A 23,234-nucleotide genomic window follows, 5' to 3' on the forward strand; every position below is an offset into this window, starting at 1 on the left:
TTTCTTTAGTGACCTCTTCAGGCTATACAGAGGAAATATCCAAATATGATATGAATTTACCAGGCAATAGATAATACTTATTCAGTTGGTGTACCTGTTTGCCTGCCTCTCAATCCAACAAGTCCTCTAATTCTCCAACTTAAAAGATAAAATAGGTTGTTTGTTATTGCCTTCCAAAACAATCTAAATTATATGAGTGTTGTCTGGTCTTCCACCACTTAGGGCTGCTCGATTATGGAAAAAATCGTAATCACGATTTTTTTGGGGGGTCAATATTGAAATCAGGATTATATAACACGTTTACCCATTGACTTTTGGAAAGATGTTGCAATTATTTAATTTAATTTTTAACAGTTAAACAAATCAACAGTGAAAACAACTTGAACCGCGAAATTACCCTTGATAGTCATCCTCATTTTTTTCCCTCTCATTCAGCACACAAGACAAAAGAAGAGTTTACTTGCAAAATAATCGTTTTTCTCGATCACTCTGTCGTTGTAATTGTTAGGAGCCAAAATCGTAATAACGGTTACAAATTTGATTATTTGCACAGCCATATCACCACTATAAGGTTTGCGTAGGTCAAAAGTGCAGCCCAGGGACCCTCAGGGCTCCGTGGCATTCTTGCCAGGGGGTCCTTGAAAAGTTTTCAGATTCATCAAATTATCATGATGTAAAAAAAATGGCTTCATAGTTCAAACTCTAATATTTTAATTTTCCAATCTATAATAGTTCATAAATCACATTCTAATCTAACGAAACTATAACATAAAACATGTGCCTACTATCTTTCTAATACATTTTAATATCTTTCTAATACATTTAATACGTTTTATTTCTTATGTTCTTTCACATAACAAAGACTATAGAGGTGTCAAAAATAGGCTTCATCAAAATATTTAAAGTGTCATTCATGATGGGGTGCCCAGTATATTCTCTGTATTGTAAGAGGGTCCTTCTCCAAAAGGTTGCTCTAAGATAGACTCCTACAGGCAAAAGAATACCTGGATGACCAATAAAGACCTAACTTGGTGTTATGGTTAAAAGAAACCAATGTTAACTGTTGGTAGGCGACAAGATGCAATCGCAGTCTCTGTGTTAAAGTCAGACGCTTTGTTAACCCAACAATCCATCCTGACACACTTAAATATTATGCAGTACATAATAGTAATAATAGTATTTGTCCATCTGTTTGTGTGTCTGATTGCGAATTCTAATCACAGCTGAGAGCTTTCACATCTGTCTGTCAATAGACCTGGCATTGGACGGAATACTCTTCATTACAAAGTGCTGTGTGTGCCTGCGTGCGCGTGTGTGCTCTTTCACTAAATGAAATGTGTCACCTCCTCTCCTCATCACATTGACTGCATGTCTGTAATTAATCACATGCATGGAAATATTGCTAACCAGGAGCAGTAAACCTCTGTCACTGTCGAGACAAATTGACCTCACTATGTGCATCTTCCAGAGAAAAACAGTCCAACAGCAGGGCCCTCAAGTGATCACACACAATAGCTACAGTTTAAATCTCTTAAATTTATAAATGATTTAATCAGGAAGTTACGCTGAGATTGAGATCTCATTTGTGAGACCCGAGTACCGAGAAGAGGCCAAATTTGGATTAAATAAAATATTAAATATATTTATTTAAAACTTTTTTAGAAGAGGAGAGCACTTGTGCTTGCGATGGGGTCAGCATCTAGTTCCATAATTTGAACTATGCTAGTTAAAGGTGGGGATATTTTTATTTTTTATGTTTAGGACAGAAATACAAGCCTGTGTCGGTGGTTGATGTGCGTCAAAGCCATCTATCACCTTTAACGTCCACGCACCAAGCTGCATTCAAACACCTGGCTGTTAAAGAGGCTGTTTACATAATTGATAAATTTATATAGACCATGACACATACCTGCTTAGCAATGACACAAATAGCAGCACATATTTCTTTGAAAGCTAATCATTTTTAAGTGACTTTAGCTGTTAGCCTTCGTATCTTTAGTGTGACTGGTGCTTTTTAGATAAATGCTAAATATATAGAAATATCTTAATTAAGACAACATAATAAAAAGGCCACAGTTAGGCTTCCCGTTCTTTGCTTTCCAAGCTGCCTACTTTACTGAAAGTTATTTGCAATTCATTACCTTTTAAAACTTGCATATTGGAAATGACGTACTGAGAAACAAAATCTGATTGTACCAGTGAGTAAAACTTGACAGTTCAAGATAACAAGACTGGATTTACAGTAATAGTCATTCGACGATTGTCCCAAAGCGATTGAGAAAAACTGTTATATGCATGTATATGACTTATCAAAATGTTCAAAATACACAATGTGTTAAATGCACATTGTTGTTCTTCTTCTATGCAGTCAAGTGGTATGTTATTGGATGTTTACTGTTGCAGTCAGTCCCTCATCACCAACAAATTGCTCCACTTCTTGCCACACACAACACTGATGTCACTGCAGGAACTTTGGCAGCTGATGGAACACACCACAAAATATGATGTTGTGAGGATCTGTGAGGCGTCTAACTTCCAGCCTGTCTGCCACACTGTTAGCCATGGTCTTTTAATGTTAATTATAGTTGTGTGGTCAGATTTAGGCCTGTTGCAGGTTGTAAAACTAAATATGTTATTGTGAAAACATGACCTTTAACTGGAAACCCACTGCATTTTAAAGGGAAGTTACAGGCTGGTCATTGCGTCCTTTGGTTGCTCCACGACTTTACTTCAGCACAGTGAAGCTAGTTATAACTATTCTTTTCTGACCCAAGGTGAGCAAGATCAAACAAAAAAGAATGTCATTAAGGCTACTTTAAAACAGTTGTGTTTTATCAAATCAGATCTTTAAGACAGACTTTCCACACTGTTATTTGCAAGGGATCAGATCGAATTTGTCTGTCCCGATACCAATAACCTGCATGGGTTGCTGTGGTAATCGTCAGCAGTAACTACGTAGCTACACTGGCGGTGCAGCTTTCCAACACAGAAGCATGAGAAATGCAGGTCCATCTTTTGTCAAGTCGCAGTGCAGAAATCACACCAGACAAACTCAGCAAATGTGGTTGCTAGCCTATTGGATTCCGGGTCATGTCTAGATAGTAACCAAAGGTTTGTAAAAATCTTGTGAGGTGGTTGAGGTTAGGCATTGTCCTCGAATGGTTAAGGTTAGGCTAGATCGTCATGCAGCAAGTCTTGCTAGAGTTTTCGCAAATCTGGGGTTACCATCCAGACACACCATGGATTCTGCTCAGCAATTCCATCAGAATGGATTCCAAATGTGGTTTGGACTTGATTTGCAAAAATCTAAATTCTTGTGGTTTGCTGTCCAGACGTTCTAAAAATCAATCTGGATACAATTTGGATATTCCAAAAAATGTGGGATGGTAGTCTAAACAAGGGCTAAACCCTTCTAGGAAAGGCCCACCCTTCAATAGCATTCACACACTACTATTGGCCAGGCGTCCATGCTTACACAAGGTAACGTCACCCGATTTGTTCAGGTCCTATCCCCTGACCAATCAGCTATCCTAACCTTAACCACTTGAGGTCAATGCCTAACCCCAACCAATCGAGCTGCTTCGTAGGGCAGGCCTTTCCTAGAAGTAACGTGGGTTAGCCGAGAAGGACTAGCCCCTCTGCCATGAGTGCATTTCCTTATGCTCTGTGATACAGTTGGCAGTTGTAGTTCGGTAAAAAGAAAAGAGTTTTTCAAATGTATTTGTCGGCGCTTTGAGCACCACAAGCCATCTAGTTCCATTATATTCGAAAGGAGGCAGACTTCTCTACGGCTCCAACACTGGGCAACTTACACCAAAACAATCTAGATTCATAAAAACAGTAGTACTACAGGTAGGAGGAAAAATATGTATTGTTGATTTGGGGTTGAACTGTCCCTAAATGAAGTTGTTATAGAATAAATGTAGGGTTTAGCCTAAACTTTTCATAACCAAATAAAGTTATACCACATTGAATCTCAAGAGTGAAAACAACATTGCTCCAACCGATTTTAATTACACTGAAACAAGACAACATATAACAGTGTAGGACCAACAGTTTAATACCTGGGTCTGATATGAACTGTGATGACACAGTGTACAGATGTTAACTTTTCTTCACTGACACTGTTTTTGTAATAACCTTGCACCCACGTGATGTATGTTTAGCTTCCCTTAAAAACTATGTTCCTCCATCACACAATCTCCTGCATCATTTTGCATCAACAGTGCCAAATCAGACACAGCACACTATGTTTTCTCCTGCGGGATGAAAGAAGAGCCCCTGCTGGATCAGGCCAGGGGTCGAGGCTGGAGCAGCTCCCCGTGTCCCTTTTCACTCCAGCTGGCTGAGGATTTTACAACCTAGAAGTGCGCAGGAATGTTCACGTCTTGGTTTTCTGTGGGACATAATGTTTTATTGCACGGACGCCATTTCTCTCTCTCCTTGTTTGGCAGCTATGCAGCGTTCCAAAAAGTGTTTGCAGATTGGTACGGAGAAGATGAAGAAGAGGAGGGAAAGTTTCTTAAACAGACCAACTGGAGACCAAACAGCAGCGAGCCAGAGAGGAGGAGAAGCAGAGGACAGCACAGCTTCAATTGCTAAGTCAGGTAAGCAAAAAAAACACTTTCACTAAACACAGCAATGCAAGTCCAGAGCAGGAACCTGACATTACATCAACAGGGGGTTGCCCTAAAGTTGGCAGTAATTGATTTTCATGCCAATATTCAAAACTTTCAGCTATAAACAAGTATATTATAGCTGCTTTCGCTTGGATTGTAATAAGACCAAATCAGTTTCTGTGTTTCAGTATCACTGGCATGCTCCATTAATTAGTGCAGCTCTTATGTGTGGTTAGGCATAGTGCTCATTGTTCGAGCTATGTGGGCTGTTGTTAGATTTCATCTAAGTGTATTTTAAGCCATATCAGATTAACTGTTATCTAAAACTGATAGGGCTGAATAATCCCCTTCAATTAAAGGTATCAGTCACCTATCTCAACCATCTGGATTGAATTAGATCACATCCCATTCAAAGTAGCGCCAAAGCTTTAAGAATCAGAAGGGCCCGAGGAGAGTGATTTCAGACTCAGTCAGTTGTCCTACACTTGGGTCCAGAGCAAAAAAAATAAAAAACTGTCCTTAGTAGAATTGTAGGCTTTAGTTATTTGTTGAAACCAGAGTTCATGTTTTCATGGTGGGAAACAATCCAAAAAGACAGTAACACAGACAACAACAATTATGGAAGAAAAAGAGTGTGGCAGAGAGTTCTAGCATCGCACTTTACATACTGCAGATCAAGAAAACCATGTCTTAAAACATCTTGATGCATAGACATGGAATGAAAAGGTAAAATAAAATGGAGCTAAAAGGAAAAGTTACAGCACTGTGAAACATCAGGAGAGAAGTCAATCATGAATCAACCAGTAAGAGACACACCTAAATCGGAGAGGTACAATGTAATGTTCTGTATTGTGGAACATTTTGGATAAAAGCAATCCAATCAGTTCAAAATTTGGCAGCTATGTTGCAGAACTGTGTTATGATTGCAAAAACAAAATGTTCAGAATAGATAAAAGTGCTGATTTAATGGCTCCGGCTCCATTGCAATGGCAGAATTTATAGTCATCAGCGTAGAAAGAAATTGTAAAAATGATATGATACAAATGTCATCAACACACTTGCTCGCTGTGAATTCTCCAGACAATGACCTGCTCTATTACACATGGGCTCACTTGGACATTACACAGACTTTGTACTCGGGAGCTTGCAGGGTAAAGTCTGTTTAATGCAAATGTTGTTGTTCAACTGATTCAAAAATTTGCGTTCTCACATACAGCTCCTCCGGGTAAAGTCTGGATACATTCAGGGTTCCAGTGTGTGAAAGGGGGCTTAAGAGTCTCTAAAGGGGTGCTAGAGGCTCTGTAAGCGGTGCTTACTCAGAAACCTAGAAGGTTTAAAACTTTTTTCCACGTTAGTTTAGTGTGCTAACATTTACTAATTAGCACTAAGTATAGCTGAGGCTGATAGGAATGTCATCAGTTTTGCAGTTATTAAGTGTTGGACAATTTAAAACTATACAAATTATAATTCTGACCTGATGATGGAGCTAGTTAAAAAGTTAAGGGATCACCAGAGTTATTAAAATTCAAATAAAGTGTGACCCCAATTTATCCTTGGGGAACATAAATGTGTAAACCACATTTCATGGCAATCCCAATACGGGCAATACTTGCCGAGACATATCACTCAAAACCAAATGTGAATCATATGGTGGTGCTGGAGAAAAAAGTCAGTGGATCCCTAGAAGTAATCTGGATAAATAATTTGGGAACCATGGATAACTGTACAAAACTAATGTATCTTGTTTTGACTGGATAAGTGAAAAGTTTGACCTGCTGGTAATAATGATGATAAGGCTCTTCCCTCTTTTCCACTCTATAAAACCAAAACATTACAGGCAAGCACTGATTCCTGAAGAATACCACACAATTGATTTGCAGAGAAGGCTGAGCTCCATGTGCCAGGCAGTCCAGAATTTAAAGCATTTCTGTGAACTAGTTCTAGACACATCAAGTTTATTGGTGGCTTGTATGGTCTCCCTTGTTTTGCAAGCTGTATGCACTTCTCCACTCCGGTCAGTGGTTGGTGAGTAGTGAGTGTTAGAGGATCTTAAGTGAGTGACAACGGTCCTGCATGTTGTCAGCAGGAGTGAATCGTCCTCAGCGCAGATTTACAGGCGATCAGAGACAGCTGAGCCGTGACGCATGGTTTAACACTCCTTCACATCGTCGGCTATAAAAAGCAAAGCCCCTCTGCATTATAGGCCATTCAACCAAAAGATCTTAATATTTCAGTAACAGCACAGTAAAAAAACAGGTTATATATTTTAAAAAGCATTAAAAAATGACAAGCTATTTATTTCAATGTATTGAAAATTCTTGCTAATTCCTTACTTTTACCTTCTTGGAAAATAAATAAATAGGAATTTGCAAATCTGGCATTTTCTGCAGGTTGTAGATGGCATTGACATTTAACATCTGTTGCAAAGGTAAAAAAAAAAATAAAAAATATAAAAGAGATATACTGCAGGAGTGGAAGAGGTGATGAAAAGATGAATAAGAAATGATGTGGAGGGAGAGAGAAACCCCCACTGTGAATGGCATGTATGCTATTTGTGGAAGAGGTGACAGGGAGGGGCAGAGAGAGAGGTTTTCATGGCATGACGATTTACTAGAAGCAAACTGTAAGCTTGTAGACATGTTGTCAAGATGTCAATCTCCAGTTGAAAACCTGATTTACTTGAATTAAAAGACAGAGTTCATAAGAAATGTCTGACCATATGCTGTATTTTTCTTCAGACTAAAACCAACACTGATTTGATTCTATTACAAGTATTGCCTGTGTATCCAAAGCTTGACATGGCTCATACATCTGTGCCAGTGTCCATTGTTGTCTTAAAACTATGAAAAACACATCCGTGAGCCATGAGTGACATGTTCCTTCATGGCCATGGTCATACTAGTTTATTTTGAGCATACAGTACATACAGTACGCTGCCCAGCTGCTCGAGCACTATATGCTGAAAATATACAGTCCACTATGCAGTATTCACTCCTGTGTGAGTAATGTTTGCTAAAAACTACAGTGCCCAGCTGAATTAAAAAATTGCCTAGCCCCTTTAAAAATATAACTCCATATTGAGAACTGTTCTTAAAATTGTGAGTCTTCAGAAGTTCCATATTTTAATGATAGCTAACTTGAAATCAAATCACATGAATGTCATGGCATCGTTGCTTTGTTCATGTATTTCTATGTCCTGTTGATATAATACTCTAAACATGATATTCTAGTTTCTATTCTATTTAATTTTGCCATATCCGATGACTGCTCTAAAAACCTAGTTTCCCCACAGGGACTATTATAGTTTCATGTTATCTCCTCGCCCCTCTGGAACTTGACTTGCTGGCTGGGGGGGTCGTAACTTAGCCTTTTCCTAAAGGCCAGGGAAAGATAGCGATAGAGCCAGGGGATAGAGAAACCAATAGGTTTGTAGGTTGGAGGATGTAGCACTATGTATGGCTTTGGAAACAGGGGTTAAAGGAGACTGAGAAATCTTTGTCCCTGTAGAGCAAGGGCAGTGGAGGAGGGAGGGTTTGAGTACCAGGCAGAGGACGGGGGAAGAGCAGAGTTCCTGCACCTTTCTCTGCAGCCAAATAAGACATTTAAATTGAATGGATTTTGTTTCAATTTAAACGTTTCCACCTTTACAAAGTGTGGCAGAAAAGCAGAGACCAGAAAAATACCAGAGGGAGACACTGAAGAGTTTGTGACCTTTAGGATCCATTCAGGTGCAGCAACTGATCTTGTAAGTTATAATGCTCCCTCTAAATATTTGTAGAAGCACTTTGCTTGTAAGCGTATGGAACAGCATGACATTTGTCGAGTTTTGATATTCAAAAATGCATTTTTTTGTCTTCTTAACTAAGGTTGGCAATAAATGTCATTGAGTCTTTCCAATTTAATCAAGTATCTTGATCATTATTTGATGGATTTCGGTGCCATTTTGGTGCGCACAGAATAAATCCCAATGCCACTGAGATATAGAAAAAAAACACACTGTTAGCATGCTGAGGGTATTGTCATTACAACCACTAGTTGTAAGAATCTATACAATAGCAATGTTGTCTGTCCATGTTTTACGCATCCTGCAACTTTGGTACTTACTGTAAGCCTTGTCTACCTGTGTGTTTCTTCTTCTTATATGTTCAGTTTTCCCCAGACCTCCAGTAGCTGGAGCAGAGGGAGCACATTGGGGTTACAGAACAAGGTGTGTAGAGCAGTACTATGGGCAAGAAGGACAACGTATACGGATCTTGGAGCGGTAACCTTATTTTCTTTCTTATTTTTTGGGTCATTTAACTTATATTTATGTCTAGTGCAGCTCACACTGAGTCAGTAGGCTATGTAGGAGCGTCTTACTCAAGGACACTTCAACAAGTAGTATGTGTATGAGATGAAAACAGTAAAACATCGTAAATAGTCCACTGTTTCTCTGCATTAACTGCTCATACCTGCTCATTATTATTCATCTTAGGGTGACAGTTAAAAGGAGTTTTGGAAATCCTGCACGTTCAGTTATACTGCAAGAAAATAAGAAAATTGAATATAAGCTCTGCTGTTTACCTCTTCATTAGCAACAGCTTGTTTGATTTTTACAAACAATCTCAAGAAATAAGTATACAGTAATATCTAATATCTATCAAATGTACTCACGCAGCAGTAAATCAACTCTGTCTTTCTTTGTGCTGGTAGATGGTGATGACCTCAAAACAGACGTTCATGCTGACAGAAAGACTGGAAGATTCAACCAGAGGACACCCGGCAGCTCCTTAGAAACTGGTAACTCGGTACGACTCTCTTCCTGCTGTTTATCCTCCTCTCATTTTGATCTTTTGTCATAGTTTGAATGGAAATATTTCCCAGATCATTGGTAAATAAATGTTGTTTGGACTTCAGGTAGACACATCAGCTATACAACTAGAGTAGCCAAAAATATGGGACAAAATCTTTTAATCTTTTTTATTTTGTTCAACTGTTTGCTAGATATTGTGAGAGCTTTCTATAGAGGGACAAATTCATTACCATAAAATCTGAGCCAGACTCTCCTATTTCTTATATGATTTCATCTGTGAATTATTTTGGGGGGGTTCTTGACACTTGATATGGTTTTATCTGAGGTTTTTGTTTTTTTATTTGGATCTCCATTAGCTTCAGCATAAGCTAAAAGCTATTCTTCCTGGGGTCCTACAATCTGTCAGTAGTGAACTTTCCCTGCTCTCCTTACTCTTCTTGGTGTGATTTAAGTTCAAACTGTCACCCATTGGAAACTAACGTGTTTCAAATTGTCACCCTGGCTTTCTCTTGCACTGTCTTGTCCATATGTCTTGTCAACCTGTGTGTCACCATGCGCACCCCATCGCTTCATCTTGTTTGTGGCATGTGTCAACACTAAACTCAGCCTGAAGACAACTCGCTCCCGCTTGAATGTGCTTTTCCTGGTGACATGGCTGTCACTGCTGATGATGATGGAGTGAAGAAGAGTCACGTAGGAAAGAGCTGCGAGGACAACGAAGAGGGACACCTGGACTATCACATCGGCCTTGTGATGAAAGAAAGATGTACTCGACACCAGCCTTTGTCTTGTCCTTGTCATAGCTTTGATGTTTTTAGAGAGATTTTCATATTTAAAGGAGCAGTGTGTAGGATTTAGTGGCATCTAGCGGCAAGGTTGCAACTAACATAATAATAATAATAATAATAATAATAATAATAATAATAATAATAATAATTCATTACATTTTATATAGGGCTTTATCATAGACTCAATGCGCTTCAGGGGTGGGGGGGGGGACTACTCTCTATCACCACCAATGTGTAGCACCCACCTGGGTGATGCATGGCAGCCTTACGACATCAAATGCTCACCACACATCAGCTCGGTAGAGAGGGAGGGGAACATGTTTTTAGTGGTGGGGGAAATGGAGCACTCAGAGAAAACAGACACGGGGAGAACATTCAAACTCCACACAGAAAGGCCCGCTACCTTCTTGCTCTGAGGCCACAGTGCTAACCATTGGACCACTGTGTTGCCTTACATAATACCACTTTCCTCACCCCTCCCTTTCCAAGTGTGTAGTAGAACCTACAGTGGCTTCAGGTAAAAACGCAAAAAGCCCTCTCTAGAGACTAGAGTCTTTGGTTTGGCCGTTCTGGGCCACTGTGGAAATATGGCAGTGGAAGGGTGGTGTGTAAATGATAACCCTAGACCTCAGCCATCTAACCATAGCATGGTACTGCCTTTCAGGTGTTTATGTGAAATTTGTTATTCCATTGTGGCCAATAGATCCCACTAAATCCTACAATCCACTGCTCCTTCAAGATATATATATAGTGTATATACCTTATATATATATATATATATTTTTTTTTTTTTTTTTTTTTTTTTGCCTCCTTCACATAATCCTTTTGTGATGGGTGAAATATTCTCACATTTTTTTGCATTTACATTTGCCTTTTAAGACATTGCTGCTGACACTGTTAAACTAATTAAATGTCTGTCTGTCCTTCCCAGATGAGGTGGTATCCACACTGGGAGTAGGAGCCTTTGGAAAGGTTGTGGAGTGTATTGATAGAGACAAGTAAGCCTGCATGCTGATTGAACCATGACCAGGCACTTAAGGATGGCAATACTGCTTGTGATAAGTTTCTCAGACTTTTTTTTTGGTCTCCATCCACCATGATGCAACATATCCTCATATCGTATGATATCTTACGAAACAGTGTGCACACTTTTTCGTGTGTAATCCTACGAATGTCCAGCAGCACAAGCGATCAGTACTCCTGCAGCCTATGCAGTGCATAACCTGTTTAGGCAACAAAACTACTTGGCTAGGTTTAGGAAAAGATTGTGGTTTGGATTCAGATAAGTACGTTTGTTACTTAACTTACATACATGCAGTGGTTAAGTATGCAAGTTACGTAACGAGACTAAGCTGAAAAAGGTCAACGTTGACTTTTGATTTCACAAGGTATGCAATAGCGGAGTCCTGAATGAAAGTTGTGTTTTTTTGACTGATCCATCCACCCCTACCTCCTCCCTATGCGGACTTGCTCTTTATACTACGTCGCCTGACTTCGTCAGAGGCAGCCCTGCATGTCCTGGCTGCACGATTACATTGGTTATATACAAATTAAATAGGAAGGTATAAGTATGAGCAGTGAATAAGAACAGCCTGCATGACAATATCCTGATTTATTAGCCAACAAGCCTGAAACCAGAAACAGTTTAATCACCATGTAAACTGCAGAAGAATTCATTTTTGTGGCATAAGTGCAGTTACTTTTCACTACTTGCAGTATCTTTTTCTGCATGTCTGTGTACACCTGTTTGTATGTTCAACAGAAAGGACCACGTGGCTGTGAAGATTGTGAGGAACATTGAGTGTTTCTGTGAAGTAGCGAGGTCTGAGATCGCGGTGCTGGAGGAGATCAACATCCTGGATGATGACAACAGATTGTGAGTGTAGCTGCAGCAGTCCCTCAGAGTAAAACCTGGGGGGTGAATTTCTTCTCTAAAACCATTCGATTTTATCTATCATGTCCTTGTATTAGCTACGGGCTAACACAACTACTACGCCTCATGTTTATGGATCATTGACTCTCTCCTGCCAGTGCCTGTGTGAAGATGCTGGACTGGTTTGAGCATGACGGTCACATCTGCATCGTGTTTGAGCTGCTCGGCCTCAGCACCTTTGAATTTCTCCGACAGAACAAGTTCCTGCCGTTCAACGTGGAGCAGATCAGACAAATGGCATTCCAGATCTTCAGAGCCGTCTGCTGTGAGTCAAGTGTGTGTGTTAGCCTCGTTCTACCAGCCATGTGTGACCTCTGACCCGTGATCTTGTCATTATTGATAACTTTTCATGGTGGAGAACTAAGGAAAAAATATATATATAAATACAAAAATATCACAAAGAAGATTTTATGTTTGGCTGAGGTGGAAAACTTTTTATTTTTTGGGGGGGCTTTTTTCCCGTTATTTCAGAGTGAGACTGGATAGACAGGAAAGGTGGGAGAGAGATGGGGGATGACACGAAGCAAAGGGCCTCAGGTCGGATTCGAACCCGGGCCGCTGCAAAGGCCTCAGCCAACGTGGGGCGCACGCTCTCACTGGGTGAGCTAGAGGTCACCCCTCTGAGTTGGAAAAGTTAGTGCAGAAGTACAGGACTTTTTCTGCCAGGGAAAGCTCTTTGTATTTTGCAGTATACTGGAGTTGTGATGACATTCTTGCACTAGTGCACCAGAAGTGATGCGTTTTACATCAACCAGCCAGAGCTAAAGGGGTCAGGAGCAGGCGGGGGGTCTGAGAGATGATGGCGACGGAGCGACAGCTAGGAGTATGGCGGATAATCCTAATAGGCGTCGTAATAGGCGAAACTTATCTGGAATCTGGAGGGGATGCTGCAGATAAAAAAAGAAACTCGGGGTTCAGAGGAAGGATTACAATCAAAAAACAAGAAACGATCAACGGTGAGGACAAACACGGATCACAATTGGTGTAGCTTTTCCTTGTTGGGAGAGCACTGACAGAAGAGAAGGGACCAAGGGCAGATATAATGACCTTATCTGACGACTCCATCCCTCTGCCTTTTCTTTCCCTCTGCCCTTATTTGCACGCGAGGACTTGAAGAGATCGCTCCTGGGGGCGGTGGAGATGCAGCGAGCTCACCTGCAGTCATACGTCATTGTGTCGACAGTATTTGTGTAATTACTCTCACTGCCAGAGGCGGGAAACAACAGTTCCATACTGCATGTTTAATATATTGGTAAAAACATAAATATCTTATTTCCATCATATTTTCCACATTATGAGGTTTGACTGGCGCTCTTTTAATTATGTAATCTCATTGCGCCCTCTTCTTCTGCAATGGTTTAATGGCACCCGACTGGAGAATTAGTGCCACCAACTGTTTAGCTCAATGCTCAATGTTTTTGCGTGTTTCACAGTCCTGCATCGTAACAAACTGACCCACACAGACCTGAAGCCAGAGAACATCCTGTTTGTCTGCTCTGACTACGACCTGGAGTACAACAATGTGATGGTAAAAGTTCGTAAAAACAAATAAAACATGTCATGCTCTCATTTCAAGGTTTGTCAAGCAATGAAGGATGTTTACGTGTTGTGTGTGTGTGTGTGTGTGTGTGTGTGCGTGTGTGTGTGTGTGTGTGTGTGTGTGTGTGTGTGTGTGTGTGTGCGTGCGTGTGTGTGTGTGTGTGTTTTTACAGGAGTGTGAGGAGAGGAAACTGAGGAGTTTTGATGTGAAAGTGGTGGATTTTGGCACCGCAAAATTTGACCACGAACACCATGAATCCGAGGTATCAACACGCCATTACCGAGCTCCAGAGGTCATACTGGGTATACACACACACACACACACACAAACTATATTTGCATGTCAAATGATCTATGTTTTTAGTTTAAACTTTGTGTTTGTGCACAGATCTGGGCTGGAACCAGTCTTGTGACGTTTGGAGTTTGGGCTGCGTCCTAATGGAGTTTTACCTGGGACGTACACTCTTCCAGGTACACACACACACACACACACACACACACACACACACAGAAATAATTCTAGGTTTTTTTTCCCCTGCCTGTCTGTTGTTTCAGACCCATGACAGTAAAGAACATCTGGCCATGATGGAGAAAATCCTGGGACCGATTCCCCCCCACCTGCTGAAACAGACCAGGTATACAGGACACATATATAAGGGCGAGCAGATTAGCCCAACTATCCATTTCTCTAGAAAGATCCTCCCTGGCTCCCAAAGTTCTCCCAGGCCGGTTAGGAAGTGATCTGGGTCAGCCTTACAGTTGTGGAGGCATCTAGGAGGCATCCTTATTTGGTACCTTTGGCACTTCTGCCCTCACATTAACTGTACCCTGGAATTGCACTTCCTCCCTACCTCTAACACTGAGATGAGAAGCCTAAATGCAACCCATAAGCCAAGTTTCTATTCAAATATAGCACAGTTGTCTGTGTTTCTAGCCACTTCTGTCGTGCAAAATTTGTACTCATCAGTCCAAAAACATGTAACGTTTTTGTCTGCCGAAAAGTTTAAAAGATGCTACAATCATATACAAATGATTTACATAGTGTTTGTTTAGACAAATTTAGAGGATTGTGTGCCTGCAGGGAAACAACAAAACATAGCGGGGGTGAGCATTGTTTCCATCAGTTTCCATGGTGATGGGTGTTTCCTTCTTATGACTGAAAGCACCACAGGTTATCTGTTTATGCCTTTTTCTTAATATGCTCTCCACGGCTGCAAGTGTGACTTGAAATTGAGTGCCAGTGGGGAGGATGTAAGTCTATCTTACTTGCAACTAACTAACGAATGACCCCATGTGTATGTGCTGTATTGTGTGAAGAAAGGAGCATTATGTGCACAACGGGCGTCTGAATTGGGACGAGTCGAGCTCCACTGACGAATACATCTGGAAACACTGTATACCTCTCAAGGTACATAGATCAGCCAATCAGCTGCAGCCGTGAGGTAGCAGCAGAAACTCAGAGTAACTGTCTGTTTCTCAGCAGTCCATGCGCAAGAAGAGCGAGGAGGAGAGTCAGCTGTTTGACCTAATCGGCTGCATGTTGGAGTACGACGTCTATAGAAGGATCACCCTGGAGGAGGCACTATGGCACCCGTTCTTCAGCCCAATGAGGATGCAGAAGCCGCGCACACGCTAGCACATGCATGAACACACACACACACACACACACACACACACACACACACACACACATTCAACATATGCCTCAGGCTGTGAAGCAATGCAGTTACTAGACTGTTTGGGTTTGTAGTTCTGAGTTGATGAGTTGAAGATTTTCAGTTTCATTTACAGTCATAACAGTTCTACAGAGCATTCCTGTCTACTTGAGATCAATTTGAAAACATGCCAACGTGATCCGTTTGCATGTCACTGTAAAGAAAGTCAAGTGTAATGCAGAGTATTTTTATTGTGTTTTCCTTTATTGATTCTTAGTCATTTTTGTCAGCAGTTTGTTAATAAATATTTTACATTTTGGTGTGTCTTAATTCTGCTATATACAATTAATTTCTACTATGTTTTTGCTTGTGCTCATACATCATCAGAGGTGGGCAGAATATCCCAACCCTTACTTAAATTAAAGTATGAGTATGAAGTATGTTGATTTCGGTAACACTTTACAATAAGGTACACAAAAAAATAGGTAGTTAATGATTAGTTACTGTTTTTGAAAGAGTAACGAATGATTAGTTACTGTTTTTCAGAAGGGTAGTTCTGAAAAACAGTAACTATCCTTCTGAAAAACAGTAACTAATCATTCGTTACCCTTCTGAAAAACAGTAACTACCCTTCTGAAAAACAGTAACTAATCATTCGTTACTCTTTCAAAAACAGTAACTAATCATTAACTACCCATTTTTTTGTGTACCTTATTGTAAAGTGTTACCTTGATTTCTTGAGTACTAACAGAAAAAAAGCAGGATGCTAAAAGATTAGTATATGCTGTCAGGCCTATGGGTCTAAAGTGTCTGGGCCCCCCTGGCCTTCAGAATGTCACAAGAGACACACACCGACCATGAAGAGATTTAAAATGACCACAAAGAGACACAAAATGACTACAAAGTCTTGTGTGGGAGTGTTCATGCATTATTCCAAGGTGGGAAGACTGTGATGTGTTCAAACTACAAGCTCTTTTTAGATGTATGCACAAATAATGCAGCATGATCCTGCAGGGCACTGCTAAAACTCTTTCTGTATAACAACATGATGTAAAGAAAAAGAACAATTGGCAAATAAAATCTATTTCCAGCTCAGGGTTTATGTAGAAGATGCAGTCTGTCAGTCTTAAGTAAATGTTAGCAATATAACCTAGAACTCCCTGACATCATCTGGTGAAAGTGCTCTGTTGATACAGGCTGCTGACATGTAAAGTGGACAATATTTATCAAGATTTAAGCAGCCGAGGAAGTTTCCATGACTGAATAGTTACCCAGCTATGAAATATTAAGTGTGCAATAACGACCGCTTGGATGAACTGAAGGCTTGTCTGCTGTCTGAGAACCATCAATTTAAAGCTACTAAATCACATGCATGTTATAAAGCAGTATAAAACAAAGCAGGTCCATGGGCCAAGGCACACAATTTCTGCATAATGCCATAGCGAGTCTGGCTCATTACCTTTGCTGCATGTTATTTGATCTGTTATGAATCAATCTATACTTGACACAAAAGAGGGACCAAAATCCAAACGCCAAAAGATGGGACTCAAAAAGTGTTTATTTATATTTATATTCTGGTGGTAAACGTGGACATTATAGAACTTCATGAATTGAGGTGGCCCACATGCATGGGTGGATTACGAGACAATGGGCCCCTGGGCACATGCAAATGTAATTTTGACACTCATTCAATGTTTCCCTTTTATCAAAGAGCACACCCAAAAAAGGTCCTAGCAACTGTCAATTCCGCAATTGAATCTACTATCTAGATCTAGATCTATCTTGAATTCCTGCTGTGGTATATTTTAGGAAGGCAGTGACCAGCCAAAAACCCAAGTGCAGGCAAAAAGTAGCCCAATCAGAGACTAGAACCTGTCCAAATAATCATAAAAGTATCCCAATTTTTAATTTTCACTTCGGAAAGAGTCAGAACTTCACACTCCATGGAGAAAGGGACACTAATGTCACTGGAGAAAAATGAATTTGACTTAAATTTCTCCTACTAGTTGGTAGTAATTCTTAAGTAAATTCTTAAGGTTCTCTGCTTGGCCCTTTGCTATTCAGTCTGTATATGCTTACTCTTGGTAAGATTATTGGTAGTTTTGAAGATATATCTTACCATTGTTATGCTGATGACATCCAATTATATTTATCTTTTAGCCCTGATAGGCTAGACAAACTGTCAAACTTGTTTAGCCTCCATTAACAAATGGATGGCTGACAATTTCTTGTAATTAAATTCTGACAAAACTGAGGTGATGATCTTTGCCCCAGACAACATTACCCCTATGATTAGGCAGGCCATTGGGACTCATTCTCTGACTGTAATGCTGTGCGAAATCAGGGTGTCATTTTTGACAAATCTATGTGTTTTAACAGTCATGTGAAGTCTGTGGTTCGTTCCTGTTTTTTCCATCTCAGGAACATTGCTAAGATTAGATCTGTGGTTTCTAAAAAAGAGATGGAGATGCTTGTTCATGCTTTTGTTTCTTCACGTTTGGATTATTGCAATGTACTGTACACTTGCTTAAACAAATCTTCCTTGGACAAACTGCAAGTCGTACAGAATGCAGCAGCAAGACTTATTTAAGACCAGCAGGAGGTCGCACATTACTCCTGTGCTTAAGGCTCTTCATTGGCTACCGATTGGTTTTAGAGTGCATTTTAAAATTACCTAAACCATTACCTATAGAGCCTTACATGGCCAAGCTCCCTCGTACATCCAGGAACTACTGCACTCCTGGTCGTTCTCTGAGGTCTTCAAGCCAAGAACTTTTAACTGTTCCCAGAACACGTTTTAAAACAAGAGGTGATCGTGCTTTTTCTGTGGTGGCCCCAGGGCTCTGGAACTCTCTCCCTTTAGCCTTGAGAGCTTTGGATTCTGTGGAAACCTTTAGAAAACACCTGAAGACTCATCTTTTTAGACAAGCATTTAATTAGCCATATAGCTTTGCACTTTATGTGTTGTTGTTTTGTTTTTGTTTCACTGTAAAGCACTTTGTGACCCCTCTTGTCTGTGAAAAGTGCTATATAAATAAAGTTTACATACTTACTTAAGCAAAAATCTATTTTAGTTAGTTTTTTTTTTTACTTTGAACTCATTTTTCAGCCCACTTTCTTGTGGGTTTTTCCCTCTGAAGCACATTGTCCTCTGCAAGTCTCTGCTGGATATCAGACTTGCAGTAAGTGTGCATAAAGGGCTCAAAATGTCAGTAAGCACCCACCATGCACTGATTTCACAGTGGGACAGGCCTGAACCCTTGTGGACTTATCAGGAAACGCATGTCAAAGTCTGTGAAACTGGACCGTTGAACACTTTAGTGCCCCTTACTGCCACTGACCTCTGACCCCTCTGGTTTCACTGGGAACTATGAAAGAAATCTTTAAATTATACTGTAATGCTGTCACTATTAAGTGCCTCCTACTTACTGTCACTAAATTATAGCCATAGCCAGTAGCATGGCTAAAAATAAGTCATAATAAACCAGAATGTTCCTTGAATGCTGCATATTTGTTGTGTTCACTGGCAATATATTCTACATATGCATGAATTCAAACACATGGTAATAGATGGTCTGAAAGCAAAAGAAAGGGAGAGAAGGTTTTGTTATGACTTTAAACTTTATTAGCTGTCAGATGAGGATCACAGTGGGCTGAGGCCCATGTAGTATTGTGTGCATTTGAGATGGAGACAGGACTTTTCCATGTGAATTATAATAAGTGTTGCAAATTTAATTTGGAAAGTAATACTTTATATTTTTACTTTTGAAAATCACATTGATGATAGCCATGTTTTGTTGCCACTGTTTCTCTGGTTTCCCAGTTTCTTTAGCTGAATGGTGTTTTAAGCCCCCAACGTCGACTTCAAGGCACCCAACCCTAAACTTAACCCTAACCCTAACCCTACCGGGAAGACGACATTGGGGGCTTAAAACACCAAACACCGTTTCTTTCACAAGCTGGTCATTGCAGATAGCGGCACAATGTGAGCCTTATCGTTGCCGATAATAGGTTGCAACAGCAAATGGTTGAGGGTATTTCCACCAGATGCATCAGCTTGAGTCAGCACAGGTGGCTGCGGGTCACATCTTTCTGTGACACCTGGTGGTCCAGCGGCCAACGACCTGCTTATAAAGCAGGAGAACATGGCTGCTAATTGCAGCCGCACCTCTCTTTGCCAAAAGGCGTACACCAGAGGGTTGATCAGTGAGTTGGACAGTCCCAACAGCCACAAATAATTCTCTAACACGGCAGTGAGTTCACAGCTTTCACACAGAAGGTGCACTATGCATGCGACAAAGAAGGGACACCAGAGGACCAAGAAGCAGCCCACAAGCACCCCCACTGTCCTCAGGGCCTTGACGTGGCTCCAGTAATGGCTCCTCAGATGCTGATGCTGCTGATGATCCCCGCAATGTTGATGGCAATGGTGGTCAGCCGTCCTGGAACCAGCTTGCCTAACTTGACATATCTGCTTCTGGTGGCTGCAGGCGATCTTCAGGATGTCCAGGTAGATGTAAAGGAATACAGAGAGCATCGGGAAGAAGCATGCGCTGAATAACACGATCATGCCCACCTGGTGAATGACGGAGAAAAAGGCACAGAAGCCGCCATATTCTTCCGCCTGCAGCTGCCGCACCATGACTGAGGAACAGAGGGCATGGGTTATTTGCTATACGACACTTCGATCAAGACAAAAAGCAATGTAACCCATCGATATGCTGCCAGTAAATCCTGTCTGATAAACCTTCAAACTCATGGATGTAGGCTATGTCTCAAACTTGATATCCCAGCGGTACCTGGGACAACACAGTGCCTTCTGAACACCAGCTGCTTTTACCACAACACACCATATATTTATTAAGCAGTTGTATATTTTAAGGTCTCACCTGGCAAGAATCCCATAGTGAGGGAGCTGATCCACAAAGCCAGCAAGGACCCCACTGCTGTTGCCTTCCCAGACAGCTGGGAGTACCGCAGGGGCATCTTGATGGCTGCGTAGCGGTCAAGTGAGATGAGGAACATGGACATAATAGATGCTGTGCAGGGTGATGTCACGAAGGCCATCCGCATCAAACACCGGGTCTTGCCTTGGGCAGGAGGCGTGGCGTTTGTGGGCGCATCGTCAGTGACCTGGTTGTGCTGGTTCGGAGAGTTGTTGCCGTCGCTGTTAAAGTTGAAGTTTTCTGTGGCCAGGCCAGTGATGGCCACACCCACCAGGGCATCAGCCAGTGCCAAGTTGAGGACAAAGCACCAGCTCTGGCTTCTCTTCCTGAGGAGTAGCTTAAGTAGAGCGGCTGCCACCAGCAGGTTGGTGGAGGTGATGAGGCAGGAGGCGATGCTCAGGGTCACACCCATCACCCAAGGCTTCACGTCACTTTGGGTTGTCGGCTTGTTGGTGTCCATGCTGTTAGGAGCCATGCTAACAGTGGTCTCTGTGCTCACAAGTCCACTCATATATGATATAACAAAAACACACAGCTTTTAATGTGAAATCCACAAAGCTGACATTGCTGCGATTAGAGACTGTGTTTTATCCTTTACAGTCGTTCATCACAAAATGTGGCACTTGCACCATTAGAAACTGTTAGAAGAAATAGAGATGTGCAAAAATGCTCCAACACAATCTAGGTTAAGACTTCAAGAAAAAAAACTTCAAGAACTCTAACATCTGACGGCACTTCACCACAAGATGAAGAATCTTATCAGCTAATATCGTCCTTTTACGTTAATCCAATGTCATGTAATGTTTCCCCGGTTACTTATGTCAACGTTTAAGGAAGACAGTCTCGCTAAAACATCCATTCGATCTCACCAGTTTCATCTGTGTCCTAAAGATCCCTTCAACAAAGGCAGAAGGACAGAAACACTGACAGCATTATCAGCAGTTATCGCTTGTCCCTCCCCTTCCCACACACACACACACACACGCACACACACATGCACACACGCGCACACACACACACACACACACACACACACACACACACACACACACACACACACAGTCTATAGACACACTCACACACAGCACAAACACATACATAACCTTCTGCTGCTCATCCGTTGCTTCTGTTGCTGCTCTCTGGGATTGACCCTTGTCCCAGCTGCCTGCCTGCTGGCTCTCTGTCTATTTTTTATCATCAATTTAAAATATGTAAGCTTATCATTTGTATCAGAATTTTCTTTTTTTAAACTGAGGCTCGGAAAGTGTTCCAAACCTTAGTAGGCTACATACAGAACAAGTTTAAGATTACACATTTATAAGGGCATGGGGAGAAAGACCAACCGTGTGGCCACTTTTCATGTCAACACCACACAAAGCAGGTTAATGATCTAGAAACCCTATCATTTCTATTAAAATGTTAAATATAAATATAGATTATTACACCACCATACAATGATATGTTAAAGAAAGACACATCACATGACTTTGTCATTTACCTCTAAATCACAGCATGTTGGAGGAACAATGAATTCCACTGATAATAAATCACAGATGACATTCAAATATAAGTGAAAACATTGGCTACTTAGCAATGGATCCTATTCTGAGTCTAATTCTGATGCTGATTCGGTTTATTATAATACAGCGTAACAGCATCTTATCCATGTGCCATGTGAATTCTAGCAAACTGTACACTCTAATGTAGATGAGGGTCCTGTTGCCACGCTGCATGCAATGTATTGTTCATTAGTAGTGACAGTGTTAAAAAAAAACGGTATTGCTTTGTGTCATATTGAGACTTATTTACTAAAATCCATTTAGTAATATATAACAACAACAGCTAAACTGTGTTTCTGTGCTGTACAGAGCTGAATGAGCTTGGTTAAACTCTAACCCTGCTGGCTGCTGTCCTACTCTGGCCCCAGAGTTCCCAGGAGACACATCTGGCATGATGGGACCATTTTCCACTAAGATTCACACACAAATAGATCTGGCTAATGATGCTTTCTCGCTGCACCCACTCCAAACATCACCTGGCATCACATCAGCTTCTCAAAGTAGCAGCTATAGTCTGTGAGAAAAATACTAAAAGAAAGAACGGGAAAAAAATCCCTATCTAAACTAAATCTGGTTAATGATTAGCCTTGATAGTGTGCCAATAACCTTTTCATAACCTTTTTTATAGTCAGTTAACTACCTGCTTTTTTAAAAAGACGTTTGGTTGACCTGTCCGCACTTTATTTATAATTTTATTTTACTTTTAATGTGTTACTTTATGATTTTAATGGTGAACTGTGTTTTAATATTTATCATATTGTATGTTTTATGTAAAGCACTTTGTGATTTTTGTCTGTGAAAAGCGCTATATAGGTACATTTTACTTACACTCACTAATGTTGGCACACTAAATATGGTGAACATTATCATTGTAACCATGTTTGCATCGCTGATGTTAGCATTAACCTCATTGATTTTAGTTCTCGAAAAATTTGCAAATTTGCATATATTTAGGCTAATATTTAATTAGATAATATCTCTTTTGCACATTTAATATTTCAGAAAACTTGAAGTAGAAAAAAATGTAAGTAATCAATTTGGGGAAGTTTCATAGTGTTGTTATAAGTTTGACCCTATTTACCTGTGTCTACCCTTAAACATAACTGGATCGGGATATAATGTGAGGGTTCACCCAGCATCCCGTTAGGTAACACAACCCTATCCTCAAACCACAACACAACAATCCCAGCAAGCCCAGAGCAGCGGAGCACAGTTTCACCAGGTTCAATATGAGTCCACAGAAACCTGAGAGGAAAGATCCTGTTTTTAATACCTCTCACACCCCCCCTCCCTCCCAACAAACCCAAATAGCTCCAACAGACACACAATGTAGGAATGTTATTCACCCCTGCTAGACCTTTCAGGACCTTTCAAAACAAAGTGTGGGTCAGCAGTAATTGTGC

At 40.8% G+C, this 23,234-nt stretch overlaps 2 protein-coding genes across 7 annotated transcripts; one reads left to right on the forward strand and one right to left on the reverse strand.

Moving 5' to 3' along the window:
* The first annotated feature begins 4,235 nt into the window (after window positions 1-4,235).
* Window positions 4,236-21,331, forward strand: LOC120575591 (dual specificity protein kinase CLK4-like). Of its 6 annotated transcripts, none has more exons than XR_005642016.1 (13): window positions 4,236-4,607; window positions 9,312-9,406; window positions 10,018-10,177; window positions 11,131-11,197; window positions 11,962-12,075; window positions 12,231-12,397; window positions 13,566-13,666; window positions 13,845-13,974; window positions 14,060-14,142; window positions 14,227-14,306; window positions 14,989-15,079; window positions 15,152-15,362; window positions 21,283-21,331. XR_005642016.1 is itself a non-coding variant. In XM_039826388.1 (13 exons), the coding sequence occupies exons 2-13, from the start codon at window positions 8,844-8,846 to the stop codon at window positions 15,305-15,307; spliced, it is 1,281 nt and encodes a 426-aa protein (XP_039682322.1). In that variant the 5' UTR covers window positions 4,237-4,607; window positions 8,769-8,843; the 3' UTR covers window positions 15,308-15,643. The 6 variants fall into 6 exon arrangements, 5 of the variants coding, with proteins under 5 accessions (XP_039682319.1, XP_039682320.1, XP_039682322.1 ...); XM_039826388.1 differs by lacking the exon at window positions 21,283-21,331 and adding an exon at window positions 8,769-8,880 and having other exon boundaries at window positions 4,237-4,607; window positions 15,152-15,643; XM_039826389.1 differs by lacking the exons at window positions 4,236-4,607; window positions 21,283-21,331 and adding exons at window positions 8,248-8,364; window positions 8,769-8,880 and having other exon boundaries at window positions 15,152-15,643.
* Window positions 19,245-21,188, reverse strand: LOC120575592 (glucose-dependent insulinotropic receptor). Its single transcript, XM_039826390.1, has 2 exons — window positions 20,216-21,188; window positions 19,245-19,970 (listed from the first exon to the last, which is right to left on the reverse strand). Exons 1-2 carry the CDS (start codon window positions 20,781-20,783, stop codon window positions 19,279-19,281), a joined length of 1,260 nt encoding a protein of 419 aa, XP_039682324.1. The 5' UTR covers window positions 20,784-21,188; the 3' UTR covers window positions 19,245-19,278.
* Window positions 21,332-23,234: the final 1,903 nt, after the last annotated feature.

Source organism: Perca fluviatilis, chromosome 16 (genome assembly GCF_010015445.1).
Source record: "Perca fluviatilis chromosome 16, GENO_Pfluv_1.0, whole genome shotgun sequence".
NCBI classification, from domain to species: domain Eukaryota; kingdom Metazoa; phylum Chordata; class Actinopteri; order Perciformes; family Percidae; genus Perca; species Perca fluviatilis.